The sequence below is a fragment of the Suillus fuscotomentosus genome (genome assembly GCF_016647785.1).
Source record: "Suillus fuscotomentosus strain FC203 chromosome Unknown F5891scaffold_421, whole genome shotgun sequence".
Lineage (NCBI taxonomy): Eukaryota > Fungi > Basidiomycota > Agaricomycetes > Boletales > Suillaceae > Suillus > Suillus fuscotomentosus.
The window spans coordinates 5,225-27,917 of NW_024539933.1; the positions used below are offsets into that span (position 1 = coordinate 5,225).

Consider the following 22,693-nt stretch of genomic DNA (forward strand, 5'->3'; position numbering starts at 1 on the left):
AAACCTACCAAGGATCATATTGCCAAGTGATGATCAGAGTCAAAATCTGTTTCTCTTGGAATGTGTGAGTTTAAAACCTGCCAATGATAACATTTTTATTCTATGAAATCGCACCTTGACATTTCCTCATGACTGTCAGAACACACCTCGACATCGACTCATGTGTACTTTTCTGAGAGCTTCATATCACTGGTCTTAGCCAAGTAGATGTTGCAACAGAGTCAAAATCTGTTTCTTTCAAACTATGCAGGTTCAAAACCTGCTTGCAAAATATTTTGCAGTGTATAGATTCTCAGAGACCCAAGTGCAAGAAAATAGGGATAGTTGGACATTTTGAAGTATTCATTAAAGTGATATTATTCGTGTCTGTTTTATCATTTTTGATGCAGCCCAGGTGTTACTGCTTTGTACTAGTTTTGCAGCAGGATGTAGTGAGAATGCTTTTCTTGCATCTATACATTGTGGTCTGTAGCTGGGTGTACCCTTCAGCATGACATGAAAATAAAATGATGAAAATATACTAGCAGTATTGGAACAGACAATAGATGGACATATAATGTAGGGCCCGCACAAAAATGCAGTGCTTGATATGGGACAGGGTGTGATTTCATAAAATAAAAATGTCATCATTGGCAGGTTTCAAACTCTTTGACAGGTTTTGAACCTGCACAGACAGATTTGGATTCTGTCATATTAACTGCTTGGCTAAGTCCAGTTAGATGTGCTTCTAATAAATCCATTCAGAAGTGAATCCCCAAGGTACATTTGTCCTGCATTTTGTCAGTTTTAACATTAATTTCTAACATCCCCCTTGAGCCCAACCATATGCAATTCTTTCATTGTCAGTTGTCACTCAACCCGCCAATGATGATATTTTTATTCTATGAAATTAAACCCTGATATTTCCTCATGGATAGTTTTCTTTAAAACCCATTATAAATGCTCTTTTCCACATCATTACCACAATATATTTCAAAATATGTTTCAATCAAAGCCTATAGGTTTGCAATCAGTCCTCGTTCAGGAGTTATAAAAGTCAAAATCTGATTTTCCTGGACTGAGCAGGTCAAAAACATGTATTGCTCAGCATATTTCAAGCATGCACGGTCCAAGAGAAACAGACTTTAATTCTGTTGTAACAACCACTTGGCTAAGACTGGTTATAATGAATTTTTGAGACAACCATCCATGAGCAATTGTTTGAGGTATATTTCAATGAACAACAAAAAATGCAATTATATAGGTTTCAAACCTGCTTAGTCCAGGATAATAAGATTTTGAATCTATTATGACAATAACATGGCTAAGACCATTTAAGATGAGTTTGTCGAAATCTGTTTCTCTTTGAATTGTGCAGGTTTGAAACCTGCCAATGATAATATTTTTATTCTATGAAATCACACCTTGACATTTCCTTGTGAAGAGTTTTCTCAAAAACTCATCTTAAATGGTCTTAGCCATGTTATTATCATAACATCCTGTGCAACACTTAGAAACTACTAGTACTTCCCATTATGCAGCTTACCTTTTCAGCCACAGCCAAACAAGTTATTAAAATGACTGGGAAGGCCAAAGCTGCTCTAGAAGAGCAGACTATCAGAACTTTGTTGAAGAAGCATAATAACAACAGCAGTGGAGATAGTGGGAATATAAACCTAAAAAAGGCCAAAAAAACCCTACTGCCTAATAACACTCCCACTAATAGTGTAGGATCTATGGATGAAGATGAGATGGCAGAAGATGAGCTCTGTATTTGCAATAACCTCAATGCAAATATCATATTAATCAAGTACAAAACAGAACACCTTATGAGAGATTTGAACTCACCAGTCTATGCATTTTTTGATCCAACACCACAGATTATTGAAATGGATGGCCACTGTGCTTATTATTTCAAGTGCCAATGACAAAGAGAAAGTTATGTACTCCAACCATCAACATTCAAGGATGATGGACGAGGCATATAATGAAGACAGATTTGTTGATGAGGCTGAGTTGTTGGATGAGACTGAGTGTGTTGCATCACACTGAACAGAGAGATTCAACCAGTCAAGTTAGTGCTTGTCAAGGTAAGTGCATGCAAGAAAAGAAAACTCACCATTGAATTCAATTGATTCCTCAGGTGCACAAGCTTGCATGAAAAAACAAAAACAAAACAAAAAAAAGATCAATGTCTGAGATACTGTCTGTGAGCAAATATGAAAGCCACGTGCCTCTAGAAAAAATGTAATGTTCAACAAGTTTTGAACTTGTTGCACTGCAATAGAAACAGATTTTGACTCTGTTATGACAGCCACATGGTTAAACATGACTTTGATCATCTTGCAAACAAACTGACCATAAGCAAATTTCAAGATGTGTTTTCATGGAAAATGAATCTTATCATTGGCAGGTTTCAAACCTACACGGTCCAAGAGAAATAGATTTTGACTCTGGCGATCACTTAGCTATTTAACATTTGGTAGGTGTTGAACTCATACAGACAGATTTAGATTCTGTTGTAATGACTGCTTAGCTAAGACCAGTGAGATGCACTTCCAATGGACTCAATCAGAAGTGAACCCTTAAGGCACATTTATCTGCATTTGATCACCACACAAAATGGTGGAATGTAATGACTCATGAGCTTGCATTCAAGACAAGTTTTAATGGCAAAAGAAAAACCATATTATTATACAGGTTTTAAGCCTGCTTAATTTAACAAAAATAGATATAGAAAATATCCATGGGCAAATGATTACTCAGAGAGATTTAGGATCAACAAAGACAGACCTTCAGAGTGTGTAGAGTTCAAAAAGTGTGCAGACCAGAGTCATGGCAATGACATGACTAAGATCATTCAAGATGAGTTTCTCAGAAAACCAAATGTGTTTTTATGGAAAATAAAATTTATCATTGACAGGTTTTGAACCTGCACAGTGCAAGAGAAACAGATTTTAACTCTGATGATCACTTGGCAAATTCATCTTTAGCAGGTTTTGAACCCACACAGACAGATTTATATTCTGTCATATCGACTGCTTGGCTAATATCAGTTGAATGCACTTGCAATGAACCCAATCAAAAGTCAAGGCAGTTCTTTCAATAGGATGGTTGCCATGATTGATTTTTTATTTATTTTACTCTTATTGCAAAAGACATCAGACTTCTTCTGGGGCTCTTGACTTCAAGACCTGTTTATCTAGCAATTGCTCTGAAAAAGTGCTGATGACAGACCGCCATAGTGGGCTGATGATGTTTGTGATGTCTTGGAATATTAACAGCTGGGTCATGAGTGAAAACCGACAATGGAAGAATCACATATGATTGGACTCAAGGAGGGTATTGGAAACTAATACTAGAACTAACAAAATACAGTCAAACGTACCTTGAGGATTCACTTCTGAATGGGCTCATTGGTAGTGCATCTAACTGGTCTTACCCAAGCAATTGATACAACAGAATCCAAATCTGTCTGCATGGGTTCAAAACCTGCTAAAGATGAAATTGCAAGTGATTATCAGAGTCAAAATCTGTTTCTCTTGGACTGTGCAGGTTTGAAACCCGCCAATGATAATATTTTTATTTTATGAAATCACACAACCAGTGAGATGGTGCTCTCAGGAAAGTACACATTTGTCCATTTTGAGGTGTGTTCTAACAGGAAACAAAAAAACATATAGATTAGTGTCTGAGATGCTGTCTATGAGGAAATATTCAAGACATGTTCTAATAGAAACAAATGCAACGTCCAACAGGTTTCAAACCTGTTGCATTCCAATGGAAACAGATTTTGATTCTGTGATGACAACCACTTAGCTAAACACAACTCTGATGAGCTTTTGAGTAAACCAACCATGAGCATATACTAAGGTGCATTTTTATAGAAAATGAGAATTATCCTTGGCAGGTTTCAAATCTGTGTGGTCCAAGAGAAACAGATTTTGACTCTGGCAATCACTTGGCTATTTAACATTTGGTATGTTTTGAATCCACACAGACAGATTTAGATTCTGTTGTATTGACTGCTTGGCTAAGACCAGTGAGATGCACTTCCAACAAACTTATTCAGAAGTGAAACCTCAAGACACAAAAGTTCAATGTATGACCAAAGTTTTGATGCAAACTCGGAATGATGAGTACAAGAACAATTTAATTCTCTTTGAAGGTCTCGACTTGGTTGAAGAAAAAGAGTGAATTACACATCAAACTTTCCAGTTTGATTCTAATGACCTGAAGAAGTTCTGAGATAAAGCAGAAGTATTTAGACAATAGTGCAACATTCTGTGCTTAGATGCTTTCAAGTGCTCAGTGTCAAATAGCAGTCATAGCATATTTTAGACTTTGAGTCCCACAATATGCAAGATGGTGGTGGAAAGTTGTTCAGAGTCAAAAGATACATGGTGCTATATAAGTAATTCTAAGTGTGTTCTAAGTGTGCAGAAGCAAGTCAGAAGTGCAGCAAATAGGCAAAAGTATGTAAGTCACTTCTGAATGGGTTCATTGGAAGTGCATTCAACTGGTATTAGCCAAACAGTTGATACAACAGAATATAAATCTGTCTGCATGGGTTCAAAACCTGCTAAAGATGAATTTGCCAAGTGATCATCAGAGTCAAAATCTGTTTCTCTTGGACTGCTCAGGTTTGAAACCTGCCAGCAATAAATTTTATTTTCTATGAAAACACACATTGAAAAATTTGCTTGTGGTCGGTTTTCTTGCAAGCTGATCACAGTTGTGTTTAGCTAAGTGACTGTCATAACAGAATAAAAATCTATTTCCATCAGAGTGCAACAAGTTTGAAACTTGAACTTGTCAAATGTTGCATTTTTTCTCTAAGATCATGTCTTAAATATTTGCTCATAGACAGCATCTCAGAAATTGATCTTCATTGGTCTTGGTCAAGTTGTCACCAGATTTAAAATCTGTTTCTCTTCAACTGTGCAGGTTCAAAACCCGCCAATAATAACATTTTTATTCTATGAAATCCAAAATGGTGGAATGTGATGAATCACGAGTTAATGTAAAAGACACATCATTATATATATTACAAACCTGCTTAGTTCAAGAGAAATATATTTTGATTCTGGTGATAGCTTGAATAAGCACAATAAAGAATCTTAGCCTTGATAGATTTGTGTTTTTCCTAATTCCCCAGGTTACTAGAATCAAACTTGAAAATTTGATCTGTAATCTGCTCTTTTTCTTCTTCGACCAAGTCAAGACCTTTAGAAAGAATTATATTGTCATTGTACTTATTCTTCTGAGTTTGCATCAAGACTTTGGTCATATATTGAACTCTGTGTCAAAAATACACTGTGTGATCCTTTCATTGTTAGTTTTCACTCATGGACCCACCATGGTGGTCTTCCATCAGCACTTTTTCAGGGAAATTGTTAGATAAACAGGTCTTGAAGTCAAGGACCCCAGCGGGAAGTCTGTGTCTTTTGCAATAAGAGTAGGATAAAAAATCAACACTGACCATGCTATCGAAAGAACTGATGAAATGCAGATAAATGTACCTTGAGTACTCACTTTTGAATGAGTTCATTGGAAGTGAATTTAACTGGTCTTAGCCAAGCAGTTAATAAGACAGAATCTAAATCTGTCTGCATGGGTTCAAAACCCACTAAAGATGAAATTGTCAAGTGATTATCAGAGTCAAAATCTGTTCTCTTGGACTGCGCAGGTTTGAAACCTGCTGATGATAACATTTTTATTTGATGAAAATGCATCTTGACAGTCTGAAACCCATTGAATGTTGCATTTTTTTCTATTAGAACATGCCTTGAATATTGAATCATAGACAGTCTCTGATATCATTCATAGAGAGTGACTCAGACAATGTTCAACAGTTGGCATGGATCATAAGATAAGTTGCTGTAAGGCCAGCAGTGGAACATGGTTCCACACACCAGCTTTGATTTTTGTTTTGGTTTCTCTTCCAAGAAAGTCATAATGCCACCAGAAATTTGAGGCCTTCCAATTCATTTTGAGATTCATATGGAAAATGTGAAGGTGTGATTTCATAGAATAAAATGAAAATGTTATTGTTGAGAGGTTTCAAACCTGCATGGTTCAAGAAAAACAGATTTTGACTCTGGTGACAACTTAACTAAGACCAATGAAGATCAACATTTGAAATGCTGTACATGAGCAGATATATAAGACATGTTCTAATACAAAAAATGTGTCACTCAACAGGCTTCAAACCTGTAGACTTCAATGGAAACAGATTTTGAATCTATTGCAGCAATGACATGGCTAATATCAGTTGTGATGAGTTGTGGAGAAAATCATTCATGAGACAATGTCAAGATGTGTTTTCATAGAAAATAAATTTCATCATTGGCAGGTTTTAAACCTGCACATTCCAAGAGAAACAGATTTTGACTCTGATGATCACTTGACAATTTCATCTTTAGCAGGTTTTGCTGCCCACCCAGACAGATTTAGATTCTGTTGTATCAACTGCTTGGCTAAGACCAGTGAGATGCACCTCCAATGGACCCATTCACAAATGAATCCTAAAGGCAGTTCTTTCAATAGCATGAAGGATCACATATGATTGGACTTAAGGGGGATGTTAGAAATTAATGTTAGAGCTGACAAAATGCAGATAAATGTACATTTAGGATCCACTTCTGAATGGATTCATTAGGAGTGCATCTAACTGGACTTAGCCAAGCAATCAATGCGACAGAATCCAAATCTTTCTGCGTGGGTTCAAAACCTGCTAAAGATGAAATTGTCAAGTGATCATCAGAGTCAAAATCTGTTTCTCTTGGACTGCGCAAGTTTGAAACCTGCCAGTGATAACATTTTTATTTTATAAAATCACACCTTGACATTGACTCATGTGTACTTTCACATTGTAGCTTGCACTCCCAAACACCTGCTTCATATGAAGAAGAAGAGCAGATTACACATCAAACTTTCAAGTTTGATCCTAATGACCTGGGGAATGAGGAACAATATACATCTGTAAAGGCTGATTAAAGTGTACTGTATTTGAGACCTTTCATCATCATGTTGCTCTTCTCTCGCTTTTCGAAAGTGTTGTATTGCAGTCTGTATTCAATTCATCTGTTCAGCTGAGCAAAAACATTGTGAGCAACAGGGAACAGTAGACTTGCCTTACAGATTCACTTTTGAGTGTTTTCTTTAACCAATGATCATCCGGATCGGATGGATGATTACTCCATGTTCATGTTAGAATTATAAACCAATTTCGGACCTCACAAGGAGGACAATGAGGTGATGAATAAGGCATCTGAATGTGATGCAGGCAGATCTGAAGAGGCAGATGGGTCTATGGAGATGCAGAATTTTCTGGTCTGTTTTGGTTTTGTCCTTAAATGTACTTATATCTGTATGCACATTATGTACTTCATAGTTGAATAGGACTGGGTTTGTTCGGATATGCAGTGTGGAAGTCCAATACTAATTTGGATGCATTTCCGAGCTCTGTTGGAAGTAACCACAAAGTTTCTTCATCCATTTCTTCATATCCAGACCATCGGATGAGGTATAGGAGTTGACATTGTCATCTCCAGTGGTCCAACTTTGTCAATTCTGGAGGATGCAAAGTCAGAGGTTGTTGGATTCTGGAACATATATACAGTTATTGCAGCAGCGGAAACCACTATCATCAACCATCCATCTAGGATCCAAAGGTTCCGGAAGATAGTCAGATGTGATAGGGTCATTGGGGAGTATGGTCAGGATGTCTTTCTGGAGCTGGTTGATATCTATCAGAACAGCTGCCCTAAGAAATGAAGTTGCTGAGGTTGAGGCTCATAGGGACAAAGCTAACTGTTCTGAAGTGAATATCAGATGGAAATTATGAGGGTTGACTTGAGCATAGTCCTTATCCTCCTCTTTAGGAAAGACGTCCCAGCATCTAATAGGGGAATCCAGTTTAGCTCTGAGTTTTCTGGGACGGAAATGGCTGACAAGGTTAAACTGACGGAGGAATTCCGACCAGCAGGCCTGACAGCAAGAGAGGAGTTTTGTGGTGGAGAAGTACTCAAGATTCTTGTGGTCTGTGACAATGTCTATCAGCTCAGCAGAGCCTTTCAAGATGATGTCGCCACATTCAAAAAGCTTCATGGATGGCTAGAAGTTCCTTGTCATGAGTATTGTAGTTGAGTTCTGGAGCAGTAAACATCCAAGAATAAAATGCTACTGGATGAAGCTCTGAGTCTGGACATACTATGGAAAGTATTCTGGCTATAGCGTAATCAGAGGCGTCAGTTTCTATGACTATCAGAACATTTGGAATCCAGTGCATAAGCACTAGAGCAAACATGAAAGCTTTCTTGTGTGTTTCAAAAGACTTCTGATAATCTTCGGAAAAGTCCCAAGTAACCCCCTTGTGGGTAAGATGGGTAAGCAGAACTACAATGTCCGAGTAATTGAAAATAAATTGACAGTAGAAATTTGCAAATTTGAGGAAAAATTGAATATCTTTAAATTTCTGAGGTTCTTGCCAATCAACAATGGCTTGGATCTTCTCAGATGACATGGTCAAGCCATCCAGAGATAGGAGATAACTAAGGTATTTGATGGATGTAGTGTGGAACACATATTTTTCTGGTGTAGCATAGAGACGATGTTTGTGGAGACAGAGGAGAACTTCTCAGACATGTTTCTTATGGGATGCAAGGTCTTGGGAATAGATGAGGATGACGTCCAGATATACGATAACACATACATCCAGCATATCAGCAAACACACTATTGACAAAGCATTGGAATGTGGCCAGAGTGTTAGTGAGACCTTATGGCATCACCAACCATTCATAGGAGCCATAACGTGTTCAGAATACAGTCTTCCATTCATCTCATTCCGCTATCCAGACAAGGTGATAAGTAGATCGGAGGTCGATTTTGGTATAGACTTTAGTGCGGCTCAGAGAGGCTAGAAGGCCAGCAATGAGAGGTAATGGATATCAGTATTTCTTGATAATCTGGTTAAGTCCATGGAAATCCACACAGAGGCGAAGGGAGTCATTCTTTTTCTTGACAAACAGGACAGGAGTTCCATGAGGAGAGGACGAGGAACAGAGGAGACCAGAGGAAATGTGTTTGTCAAGAAACTTTCAGAGGGCTGCAAGCTCAACTGCAGATAGGGAAGAGATTGGACCGGAAGTCTGTTATAGAATTGGCATCTTAGGGCACTGTCACCCTAGCCACAGACTTGTGAAGTAAGACATTAGAATTCATCAACATATTTATTAATGTGTTGTCTATCATGGATATGCAGTTGTTCCAGTTGCATTTCTGTGTCACTGGATGGATCGTGAGGTCCGAAATTGATCCAGTAGCATTTTATTCTTGGATGTTTACTGCTCCAGAACTCAACTACAATACTCATGACAAGGAACTTCTAGCCATCCATGAAGCTTTTTGAATGTGGCGACATCATCTTGAAAGGCTCTGCTGAGCTGATAGACATTGTCACAGACCACAAGAATCTTGAGTACTTCTCCACCACAAAACTCCTCTCTTGCTGTCAGGCCTGCTGGTCGGAATTCCTCCGTCAGTTTAACCTTGTCAGCCATTTCCGTCCCAGAAAACTCAGAGCTAAACTGGATTCCCCTATTAGATGCTGGGACGTCTTTCCTAAAGAGGAGGATAAGGACTATGCTCAAGTCAACCCTCATAATTTCCATCTGATATTCACTTCAGAACAGTTAGCTTTGTCCCTATGAGCCTCAACCTCAGCAACTTCATTTCTTAGGGCAGCTGTTCTGATAGATATCAACCAGCTCCAGAAAGACATCCTGACCATACTCCCCAATGACCCTATCACATCTGACTATCTTCCGGAACCTTTGGATCCTAGATGGATGGTTGATGATAGTGGTTTCCGCTGCTGCAATAACTGTATATATGTTCCAGAATCCAACAACCTCTGACTTTGCATCCTCCAGAATTGACAAAGTTGGACCACTGGAGATGACAATGTCAACTCCTATACCTCATCCGATGGTCTGGATATGAAGAAATGGATGAAGAAACTTTGTGGTTACTTCCAACAGAGCTCGGAAATGCATCCAAATTAGTATTGGACTTCCACACTGCATATCCGAACAAACCCAGTCCTATTCAACTATGAAGTACATAATGTGCATACAGATATAAGTACATTTAAGGACAAAACCAAAACAGACCAGAAAATTCTGCATCTCCATAGACCCATCTGCCTCTTCAGATCTGCCTGCATCACATTCAGATGCCTTATTCATCACCTCATTGTCCTCCTTGTGAGGTCCGAAATTGGTTTATAATTCTAACATGAACATGGAGTAATCATCCATCCGATCCGGATGATCATTGGTTAAAGAAAACACTCAAAAGTGAATCTGTAAGGCAAGTCTACTGTTCCCTGTTGCTCACAATGTTTTTGCTCAGCTGAACAGATGAATTGAATACAGACTGCAATACAACACTTTCGAAAAGCGAGAGAAGAGCAACATGATGATGAAAGGTCTCAAATACAGTACACTTTAATCAGCCTTTACAGATGTATATTGTTCCTCATTCCCCAGGTCATTAGGATCAAACTTGAAAGTTTGATGTGTAATCTGCTCTTCTTCTTCATATGAAGCAGGTGTTTGGGAGTGCAAGCTACAATGTGAAAGTACACATGAGTCAATGTCAAGGTGTGATTTTATAAAATAAAAATGTTATCACTGGCAGGTTTCAAACTTGCGCAGTCCAAGAGAAACAGATTTTGACTCTGATGATCACTTGACAATTTCATCTTTAGCAGGTTTTGAACCCACGCAGAAAGATTTGGATTCTGTCGCATTGATTGCTTGGCTAAGTCCAGTTAGATGCACTCCTAATGAATCCATTCAGAAGTGGATCCTAAATGTACATTTATCTGCATTTTGTCAGCTCTAACATTAATTTCTAACATCCCCCTTAAGTCCAATCATATGTGATCCTTCATGCTATTGAAAGAACTGCCTTTAGGATTCATTTGTGAATGGGTCCATTGGAGGTGCATCTCACTGGTCTTAGCCAAGCAGTTGATACAACAGAATCTAAATCTGTCTGGGTGGGCAGCAAAACCTGCTAAAGATGAAATTGTCAAGTGATCATCAGAGTCAAAATCTGTTTCTCTTGGAATGTGCAGGTTTAAAACCTGCCAATGATGAAATTTATTTTCTATGAAAACACATCTTGACATTGTCTCATGAATGATTTTCTCCACAACTCATCACAACTGATATTAGCCATGTCATTGCTGCAATAGATTCAAAATCTGTTTCCATTGAAGTCTACAGGTTTGAAGCCTGTTGAGTGACACATTTTTTGTATTAGAACATGTCTTATATATCTGCTCATGTACAGCATTTCAAATGTTGATCTTCATTGGTCTTAGTTAAGTTGTCACCAGAGTCAAAATCTGTTTTTCTTGAACCATGCAGGTTTGAAACCTCTCAACAATAACATTTTCATTTTATTCTATGAAATCACACCTTCACATTTTCCATATGAATCTCAAAATGAATTGGAAGGCCTCAAATTTCTGGTGGCATTATGACTTTCTTGGAAGAGAAACCAAAACAAAAATCAAAGCTGGTGTGTGGAACCATGTTCCACTGCTGGCCTTACAGCAACTTATCTTATGATCCATGCCAACTGTTGAACATTGTCTGAGTCACTCTCTATGAATGATATCAGAGACTGTCTATGATTCAATATTCAAGGCATGTTCTAATAGAAAAAAATGCAACATTCAATGGGTTTCAGACTGTCAAGATGCATTTTCATCAAATAAAAATGTTATCATCAGCAGGTTTCAAACCTGCGCAGTCCAAGAGAACAGATTTTGACTCTGATAATCACTTGACAATTTCATCTTTAGTGGGTTTTGAACCCATGCAGACAGATTTAGATTCTGTCTTATTAACTGCTTGGCTAAGACCAGTTAAATTCACTTCCAATGAACTCATTCAAAAGTGAGTACTCAAGGTACATTTATCTGCATTTCATCAGTTCTTTCGATAGCATGGTCAGTGTTGATTTTTTATCCTACTCTTATTGCAAAAGACACAGACTTCCCGCTGGGGTCCTTGACTTCAAGACCTGTTTATCTAACAATTTCCCTGAAAAAGTGCTGATGGAAGACCACCATGGTGGGTCCATGAGTGAAAACTAACAATGAAAGGATCACACAGTGTATTTTTGACACAGAGTTCAATATATGACCAAAGTCTTGATGCAAACTCAGAAGAATAAGTACAATGACAATATAATTCTTTCTAAAGGTCTTGACTTGGTCGAAGAAGAAAAAGAGCAGATTACAGATCAAATTTTCAAGTTTGATTCTAGTAACCTGGGGAATTAGGAAAAACACAAATCTATCAAGGCTAAGATTCTTTATTGTGCTTATTCAAGCTATCACCAGAATCAAAATATATTTCTCTTGAACTAAGCAGGTTTGTAATATATATAATGATGTGTCTTTTACATTAACTCGTGATTCATCACATTCCACCATTTTGGATTTCATAGAATAAAAATGTTATTATTGGCGGGTTTTGAACCTGCACAGTTGAAGAGAAACAGATTTTAAATCTGGTGACAACTTGACCAAGACCAATGAAGATCAATTTCTGAGATGCTGTCTATGAGCAAATATTTAAGACATGATCTTAGAGAAAAAATGCAACATTTGACAAGTTCAAGTTTCAAACTTGTTGCACTCTGATGGAAATAGATTTTTATTCTGTTATGACAGTCACTTAGCTAAACACAACTGTGATCAGCTTGCAAGAAAACCGACCACAAGCAAATTTTTCAATGTGTGTTTTCATAGAAAATAAAATTTATTGCTGGCAGGTTTCAAACCTGAGCAGTCCAAGAGAAACAGATTTTGACTCTGATGATCACTTGGCAAATTCATCTTTAGCAGGTTTTGAACCCATGCAGACAGATTTATATTCTGTTGTATCAACTGTTTGGCTAATACCAGTTGAATGCACTTCCAATGAACCCATTCAGAAGTGACTTACATACTTTTGCCTATTTGCTGCACTTCTGACTTGCTTCTGCACACTTAGAACACACTTAGAATTACTTATATAGCACCATGTATCTTTTGACTCTGAACAACTTTCCACCACCATCTTGCATATTGTGGGACTCAAAGTCTAAAATATGCTATGACTGCTATTTGACACTGAGCACTTGAAAGCATCTAAGCACAGAATGTTGCACTATTGTCTAAATACTTCTGCTTTATCTCAGAACTTCTTCAGGTCATTAGAATCAAACTGGAAAGTTTGATGTGTAATTCACTCTTTTTCTTCAACCAAGTCGAGACCTTCAAAGAGAATTAAATTGTTCTTGTACTCATCATTCCGAGTTTGCATCAAAACTTTGGTCATACATTGAACTTTTGTGTCTTGAGGTTTCACTTCTGAATAAGTTTGTTGGAAGTGCATCTCACTGGTCTTAGCCAAGCAGTCAATACAACAGAATCTAAATCTGTCTGTGTGGATTCAAAACATACCAAATGTTAAATAGCCAAGTGATTGCCAGAGTCAAAATCTGTTTCTCTTGGACCACACAGATTTGAAACCTGCCAAGGATAATTCTCATTTTCTATAAAAATGCACCTTAGTATATGCTCATGGTTGGTTTACTCAAAAGCTCATCAGAGTTGTGTTTAGCTAAGTGGTTGTCATCACAGAATCAAAATCTGTTTCCATTGGAATGCAACAGGTTTGAAACCTGTTGGACGTTGCATTTGTTTCTATTAGAACATGTCTTGAATATTTCCTCATAGACAGCATCTCAGACACTAATCTATATGTTTTTTTGTTTCCTGTTAGAACACACCTCAAAATGGACAAATGTGTACTTTCCTGAGAGCACCATCTCACTGGTTGTGTGATTTCATAAAATAAAAATATTATCATTGGCGGGTTTCAAACCTGCACAGTCCAAGAGAAACAGATTTTGACTCTGATAATCACTTGCAATTTCATCTTTAGCAGGTTTTGAACCCATGCAGACAGATTTGGATTCTGTTGTATCAATTGCTTGGGTAAGACCAGTTAGATGCACTACCAATGAGCCCATTCAGAAGTGAATCCTCAAGGTACGTTTGACTGTATTTTGTTAGTTCTAGTATTAGTTTCCAATACCCTCCTTGAGTCCAATCATATGTGATTCTTCCATTGTCGGTTTTCACTCATGACCCAGCTGTTAATATTCCAAGACATCACAAACATCATCAGCCCACTATGGCGGTCTGTCATCAGCACTTTTTCAGAGCAATTGCTAGATAAACAGGTCTTGAAGTCAAGAGCCCCAGAAGAAGTCTGATGTCTTTTGCAATAAGAGTAAAATAAATAAAAAATCAATCATGGCAACCATCCTATTGAAAGAACTGCCTTGACTTTTGATTGGGTTCATTGCAAGTGCATTCAACTGATATTAGCCAAGCAGTCGATATGACAGAATATAAATCTGTCTGTGTGGGTTCAAAACCTGCTAAAGATGAATTTGCCAAGTGATCATCAGAGTTAAAATCTGTTTCTCTTGCACTGTGCAGGTTCAAAACCTGTCAATGATAAATTTTATTTTCCATAAAAACACATTTGGTTTTCTGAGAAACTCATCTTGAATGATCTTAGTCATGTCATTGCCATGACTCTGGTCTGCACACTTTTTGAACTCTACACACTCTGAAGGTCTGTCTTTGTTGATCCTAAATCTCTCTGAGTAATCATTTGCCCATGGATATTTTCTATATCTATTTTTGTTAAATTAAGCAGGCTTAAAACCTGTATAATAATATGGTTTTTCTTTTGCCATTAAAACTTGTCTTGAATGCAAGCTCATGAGTCATTACATTCCACCATTTTGTGTGGTGATCAAATGCAGATAAATGTGCCTTAAGGGTTCACTTCTGATTGAGTCCATTGGAAGTGCATCTCACTGGTCTTAGCTAAGCAGTCATTACAACAGAATCTAAATCTGTCTGTATGAGTTCAACACCTACCAAATGTTAAATAGCTAAGTGATCGCCAGAGTCAAAATCTATTTCTCTTGGACCGTGTAGGTTTGAAACCTGCCAATGATAAGATTCATTTTCCATGAAAACACATCTTGAAATTTGCTTATGGTCAGTTTGTTTGCAAGATGATCAAAGTCATGTTTAACCATGTGGCTGTCATAACAGAGTCAAAATCTGTTTCTATTGCAGTGCAACAAGTTCAAAACTTGTTGAACATTACATTTTTTCTAGAGGCACGTGGCTTTCATATTTGCTCACAGACAGTATCTCAGACATTGATCTTTTTTTTGTTTTGTTTTTGTTTTTTCATGCAAGCTTGTGCACCTGAGGAATCAATTGAATTCAATGGTGAGTTTTCTTTTCTTGCATGCACTTACCTTGACAAGCACTAACTTGACTGGTTGAATCTCTCTGTTCAGTGTGATGCAACACACTCAGTCTCATCCAACAACTCAGCCTCATCAACAAATCTGTCTTCATTATATGCCTCGTCCATCATCCTTGAATGTTGATGGTTGGAGTACATAACTTTCTCTTTGTCATTGGCACTTGAAATAATAAGCACAGTGGCCATCCATTTCAATAATCTGTGGTGTTGGATCAAAAAATGCATAGACTGGTGAGTTCAAATCTCTCATAAGGTGTTCTGTTTTGTACTTGATTAATATGATATTTGCATTGAGGTTATTGCAAATACAGAGCTCATCTTCTGCCATCTCATCTTCATCCATAGATCCTACACTATTAGTGGGAGTGTTATTAGGCAGTAGGGTTTTTTTGGCCTTTTTTAGGTTTATATTCCCACTATCTCCACTGCTGTTGTTATTATGCTTCTTCAACAAAGTTCTGATAGTCTGCTCTTCTAGAGCAGCTTTGGCCTTCCCAGTCATTTTAATAACTTGTTTGGCTGTGGCTGAAAAGGTAAGCTGCATAATGGGAAGTACTAGTAGTTTCTAAGTGTTGCACAGGATGTTATGATAATAACATGGCTAAGACCATTTAAGATGAGTTTTTGAGAAAACTCTTCACAAGGAAATGTCAAGGTGTGATTTCATAGAATAAAAATATTATCATTGGCAGGTTTCAAACCTGCACAATTCAAAGAGAAACAGATTTCGACAAACTCATCTTAAATGGTCTTAGCCATGTTATTGTCATAATAGATTCAAAATCTTATTATCCTGGACTAAGCAGGTTTGAAACCTATATAATTGCATTTTTTGTTGTTCATTGAAATATACCTCAAACAATTGCTCATGGATGGTTGTCTCAAAAATTCATTATAACCAGTCTTAGCCAAGTGGTTGTTACAACAGAATTAAAGTCTGTTTCTCTTGGACCGTGCATGCTTGAAATATGCTGAGCAATACATGTTTTTGACCTGCTCAGTCCAGGAAAATCAGATTTTGACTTTTATAACTCCTGAACGAGGACTGATTGCAAACCTATAGGCTTTGATTGAAACATATTTTGAAATATATTGTGGTAATGATGTGGAAAAGAGCATTTATAATGGGTTTTAAAGAAAACTATCCATGAGGAAATATCAGGGTTTAATTTCATAGAATAAAAATATCATCATTGGCGGGTTGAGTGACAACTGACAATGAAAGAATTGCATATGGTTGGGCTCAAGGGGGATGTTAGAAATTAATGTTAAAACTGACAAAATGCAGGACAAATGTACCTTGGGGATTCACTTCTGAATGGATTTATTAGAAGCACATCTAACTGGACTTAGCCAAGCAGTTAATATGACAGAATCCAAATCTGTCTGTGCAGGTTCAAAACCTGTCAAAGAGTTTGAAACCTGCCAATGATGACATTTTTATTTTATGAAATCACACCCTGTCCCATATCAAGCACTGCATTTTTGTGCGGGCCCTACATTATATGTCCATCTATTGTCTGTTCCAATACTGCTAGTATATTTTCATCATTTTATTTTCATGTCATGCTGAAGGGTACACCCAGCTACAGACCACAATGTATAGATGCAAGAAAAGCATTCTCACTACATCCTGCTGCAAAACTAGTACAAAGCAGTAACACCTGGGCTGCATCAAAAATGATAAAACAGACACGAATAATATCACTTTAATGAATACTTCAAAATGTCCAACTATCCCTATTTTCTTGCACTTGGGTCTCTGAGAATCTATACACTGCAAAATATTTTGCAAGCAGGTTTTGAACCTGCATAGTTTGAAAGAAACAGATTTTGACTCTGTTGCAACATCTACTTGGCTAAGACCAGTGATATGAAGCTCTCAGAAAAGTACACATGAGTCGATGTCGAGGTGTGTTCTGACAGTCATGAGGAAATGTCAAGGTGCGATTTCATAGAATAAAAATGTTATCATTGGCAGGTTTTAAACTCACACATTCCAAGAGAAACAGATTTTGACTCTGATCATCACTTGGCAATATGATCCTTGGTAGGTTTTGAACCCACACAGACAGATTTAGATCCCATCGCATCAACTACTTTACTAAGACCAGTGAGATGCACTTGTAATGAACTCATTCAGAAGTGAATCCTCAAGGCACGTTCATCTGCATTTTGTCATTTCTTTCAACAGCATGGTCACTGTTTATTCTTTTATCCTTGATGCAAAGTTCAATATATGACCAAAGTCTTGATGCAAACTCTGAATGATAAGCACAAGAGCAATTTAATTCTCTCCAAAGGTCTTTCTCGACTTGGTTGAAGAAGAAGAGCAGATTACACATGAAATTTTCAAGTTTGGTCTCAATGACCTGGGTAATGAGGAAGAAATACACATCTGTAAAGGCTGAGATTCAAGGCAAATATTCAAAAGAGCCATCTGACCACTATTTGCTCATGTATAAGGTTGAGGTGCACTGTGTTTGAGACCCTTTCATCATCAAGTTGCTCTCCTCTTGCTTTTGAAAGTGCTGTATTGCAGTCTATATCTATATTTAATTCATCTGTTCAGCTGAGGGAAAACATTGTGAGTGACAGAGAACAGTGGACTTGCCTTGCAAATTCACTTCTGAATGTTTTCTTTAAAGATGCTTCTAACCATTCTTAGCCAAGAAGCTGGTGTGACAGAATCCAAATCTGTCTGTGTGGGTTCAAAACCTGCTAAAGATGAAATTGTCAAGTGATCATCAGAGTCAAAATCTGTTTCTCTTGGACCATACAGGTTTGAAACCTACCAATGATAAATTTCATTTTTTTTTATGAAACCACATCTTTACATATGCTCATGGTCAGCTTGCTTACAAGCCCGTCAGGGTTGTGTTCAGCCAAGTGGTTGTAGTTTCCAAAACTATACAGATATCCAGTCTGACTTTTCTTCTTGGTTCTTCCGTCAACTTCTTGATTATTATATTCCAATAGCTACTATCTATGGCTCATAATAATAAACCATAGAAAGATGAGAGGAGTTTTGAGTGAAGTAAACAGACTGGTTAGAAGGCTGGATGTCAGCCAAGATAGGGTGATGAAATATAATGAATGTACTTACCCACAAATGCCAACAGCACAGGCTTTAACAAAATCTGAATGTTAGTAATAGTGTCAAAAGAATCAGCAAGTGTCAGAAGGTTTAAGATGGTTCTGACATTTGAAGATAATCCTGGCGGTTTAAGACAATACTGACCGTGTAAGACAATGCTGGTTGTGGGAGACAGTTCTAGCTGTGGAAAACAATGCTGGGGGTTGAAGACAATGCTGGTGGTGGATGCAGAATACTGCCAGTGGAAGACAAGATAGTGCCGGTGAAGACAAGACTGCCGACCAAAGTCTAAGCAATCAATAGCAGCAAGAAACACAAAGTTGCTGCTCGCAGTGTGTCTACCACAAAGGTAGACTATGGTAGACTATAGAAGCCGGGCAATGTGAACCGTGATGGGAGATGAAGTTGGGTGGCGAGTTGGGTGGTGAGCAATGAGGAAAAGGAGTTGGGGGTGAAGAAATGTGAAGTCCACACTTTGAATCATTGTGGGAAAGCCCGTGTACAATCTGGGAAAGCCCATTGCCCAACTTCCAATTTTGACAATCTTATTACTAAGTCCAAGTTTGACTTGTCGCCTGTTATTATTCTTCACCTGTGACCTCGTCATCGCTTACCACCCATCTCCTCCTCCTCATCTGGCCCCATCACTTGCTCTGCCTTCAAGGCAGACAAAATTAGCCTGGGTGACTTCATGTCATTGAGGGCTACCTGACTATGAGTCTAATAGTCCTACCTACTTCAACACAACATCTCTTCCTCCTCATCTTGCCCCATCACTTTCTCTGCCTTCGAGGCAGACAAAATTAGCCTGGGTGACTTAGCATCATCAAGAGCTACCTGGCTGTCTGACTACGAGTCTGATGGTCCTACCTACCTCAACACAGCTCGACACTGAGCTTGTCAATTCACCGATATTCATTCATCCTCGGCAAAGGCCCTTTTCCAGCTATTGTATTCTAATTGATTGTCTCCAGGGATTTTGAACATCTCAAGTACTTTGTATTCTAAACTACCAATCAGTATGTCCTCCCCCCATCTTATATTATTATAATTGATACAATCTACTTACAACAGATAATCAAAGGTTGAGCTATGCAAAAGGTGAGACCCGCTAACTAAACTCGTTTGGGAAGTGGAGAAGGTGAACTCTCAAGTAACTACTCTGCCCGCTTCACACTAGCTAACACGACAAAAGCAGTGAGATCCACAAATTAGACTGGCGGGGTATACTTATAAGAATACCTTTTTGACACGCTGGAGGAGATTGTTGACAATGACCACACTATCATCAGTACCACTAGCATCATTGACTAATCAGTGTCATGAACTTGGACAAGGATCTCACAGAAATTTTCCACTGATATTGGTGGTCTCAAGAACCAGATTCCAAGAAATCAAAGTAAGTTTTATCCCTTTTTGTTCAGTTGTTGAAGGGACACTTTTTTTCCACTTTACAGATCACAACCAGGCTAATTTGAAGGTAGACTGGCACTATGTCCCCACATATTGATCCAATGTGACAGGCTCTTTATTTACTAGCTGATACTTTCTTTCTTCTGTTTGAGTAAAATTGTGCGCTCACTGTTGTCCACAGTGAGCAGCCATTACATATTAAGCAGTAAGTGCTAGAGCGAGCACCTGTCACCCAATCAGAACATTGGTACAGTTTCATACACATACACTACTAGCTTACAGTAACTGACATTGCACACCTGAATAGTTATACCTATGTATATGATAGACCATCATTTTCTCAAGGAGCTGTCATATCCCATGTTCCGGACCTGGACTTATCACACCCATCATTTCTGTTACAGTCACTACGAGAGCCCCCAGCTACTCGACCAGCCCTCTGCCACCCTGCACGGCAACAGTACGATAACCGGGCCTTTAGGCCTTGATGATAGATGATAAATAGAAGAGAAGTCCGGAAGATGCCGGATTAGGTAAGCGATCTGGATCGCTTACATGATATGACGACATAGGTCTAGAAGACCTATTTATGTTATCAAGATAGAAGGCAAGCCTCGTGTTGCCTCATGTACTGATAGAAGCCTGCCTCATGCATGGTATCTCTGACTCGATAGATAAGCAGATTAGAACCCAGCTTCAAGCTGAGCTTAGATACGATAGAGTAGCCTTATATAAGGTCGAGGATTAAAGTAGATGTTCCTTACTTTAATCCTACTGGGTTTTACCTTGAACTCCTTGTCTTGCTAAAGCTACCTGCTTGACATCCGATCCGTACCTTCAGAAGGACTTGAGACCCCTTCTGCCTGTAAACCGCTATCATCGCTCGCCTCCGCAAGCGTACGCAACTTCTGCTTTTCTGTGGAAGCCGACCTTGGACTCTCAGCACGAGATATCACTGTTGTGATCGTCGCTGTTAGATCATCCCAGTTCGCACGCGACACACGTCATAACAATTTCCGGAAGTCCAAATCCAAATAACTTCTACCTATCATCTGGATCCGACCTGCATCTAACTTTCATGCCTTATCCCTTTGTACATTCCTACTCCAGTTAGACTACAAATCATTTTCCGTACCTCATTTCATTTCCACCTTTATTTTCCTCTGTTCAAATCTCCAGCTTCATTTACTATTTTCTGATAGACTAGTGTTTGACTTTTCTATACCCTCCGTCCACAGCCTCGCATAGCTTCGGACTGTGCTGGCTTACTCTCTGATAAATCCTCAGTAGTATATAAACCCTGTAGAATCTATGTACATCCTTAGTTCAAATATTATCTTAGACTCTGCTCATTCCCTCCTCTGTCTGACTTGAGTTCTCTCTTGTTGTCCTCTGCTTGTCTTAGGATTGACTCCTATAGACTTGTCACCTCTGCCTCTACTTTTGGTAGTCCTCCACTGATTCCTTTCTAGTTCAGACATCGTCCGGATTAGTCTTATCACTTGTTCCTGGACGTCTGCTGGAATTCCCATGCATCGGACATTGGACTCCGGACATTGCCCAATGCCCTCTGGACATTGTCCAGTAACCTTAGGACATTGTTCGACAGCCCTCAGAAGTTAGGGGCACGTACTTGGATAAGGGGCACAGTGCACGAGCTGAAGCCAAGCCCTTCGGATTCGACCATTGAGCATGTTCTTAACAGATGCTCTTTCACTGGGTTTTCATACCCTGGTTACAGTGGGAGCTAGATGCTTACCTGGACCGAGTCAATAACACTAGGAAACAGTGGGATTGAAACAAATTCCTTCCCCATGGTGCACCAGACATCATCTACCAATTGCCTGAGAACTTTGGTGTCTTGGACTTTAAAGTAAGCTTATGCTCATTCAGCATGTTCTTGTGCTTATCTTTGTGTTTGACCAGATCAGAGTCGAATACGAAGCACTAGACCATGTCTGCAACCTCTATATTGATCCTTCCCATATTGTCTTCGACCTCATTCCGAAGCCATTTGGTGAGTTCATGGACTGTTGCTACACAGGCAGCCATCAGCAAAATGTCAACTTACTTAATCCATCAAAAATGAGTGGCCTTAAAATCAGTTATGTTTCTTAATTCACTGCCTGGTCCCAACTTGAGTATCAGAAATAGTTTATTATAACTATTTCATACTGTTTCTGTTAAGACCATGCACAAAGGGTAGGACTGATTCTGAGGGGCTTGGCTTCAGCTCGTGCGCTGCGCCCCTTACCCAAGTATGTGCCCTTAATTTCAGATTGGTGTCCAAGGAAAGTCCAAAGACGTCCAAAGGACATCCGAAGGCGCTGTAGAGACTCACATGTCTCAATGCCGAGTATCTGGCCTTTGTCCATACATTCCTATATGATCCAGCTCTAATCCAAAGGACCAGTCTTGCGCGCATTCGTGCGCCTCCTCCTAGGTCTTCGCACTATCGTCCGTCCATTCATTCCATGTCCTTACTGATTTGCTGGTGCGTTATTCCTATCTCCTTCATTGAACTAACAAATCTTCGGTCCGAAATCCGTGCTACATATAGAAAGTCTATTTAAACTTAGTTATAATTAGAGTTGATATGGTTACTCGGTTCGGGAGCGCGCTCGGAAGCGCGCCGCATAGTGTAATCTCCATTCTTAAATAGAGAAGGGAATCTTTGGGGTTCGGGTACTTACTTTCCCCTTATCTTTGTGTACTGGAAAGTGTATAGATCACCTCCTCACTTGATATCAGATCTGATTCTCCTGCCACCA

The 22,693-nt window shown here is 38.7% G+C and overlaps 1 protein-coding gene across 1 annotated transcript; it reads left to right on the plus strand.

Annotated features, from left to right (window-relative positions):
* Positions 1-1,556: 1,556 nt before the first annotated feature.
* Positions 1,557-2,140, plus strand: F5891DRAFT_990281 (uncharacterized protein; the record flags this gene model as incomplete). Its single annotated transcript, XM_041378083.1, has 4 exons — positions 1,557-1,789; positions 1,860-2,012; positions 2,036-2,069; positions 2,123-2,140. The coding sequence occupies 4 exons, from the start codon at positions 1,557-1,559 to the stop codon at positions 2,138-2,140; spliced, it is 438 nt and encodes a 145-aa protein (XP_041216265.1).
* Positions 2,141-22,693: the final 20,553 nt, after the last annotated feature.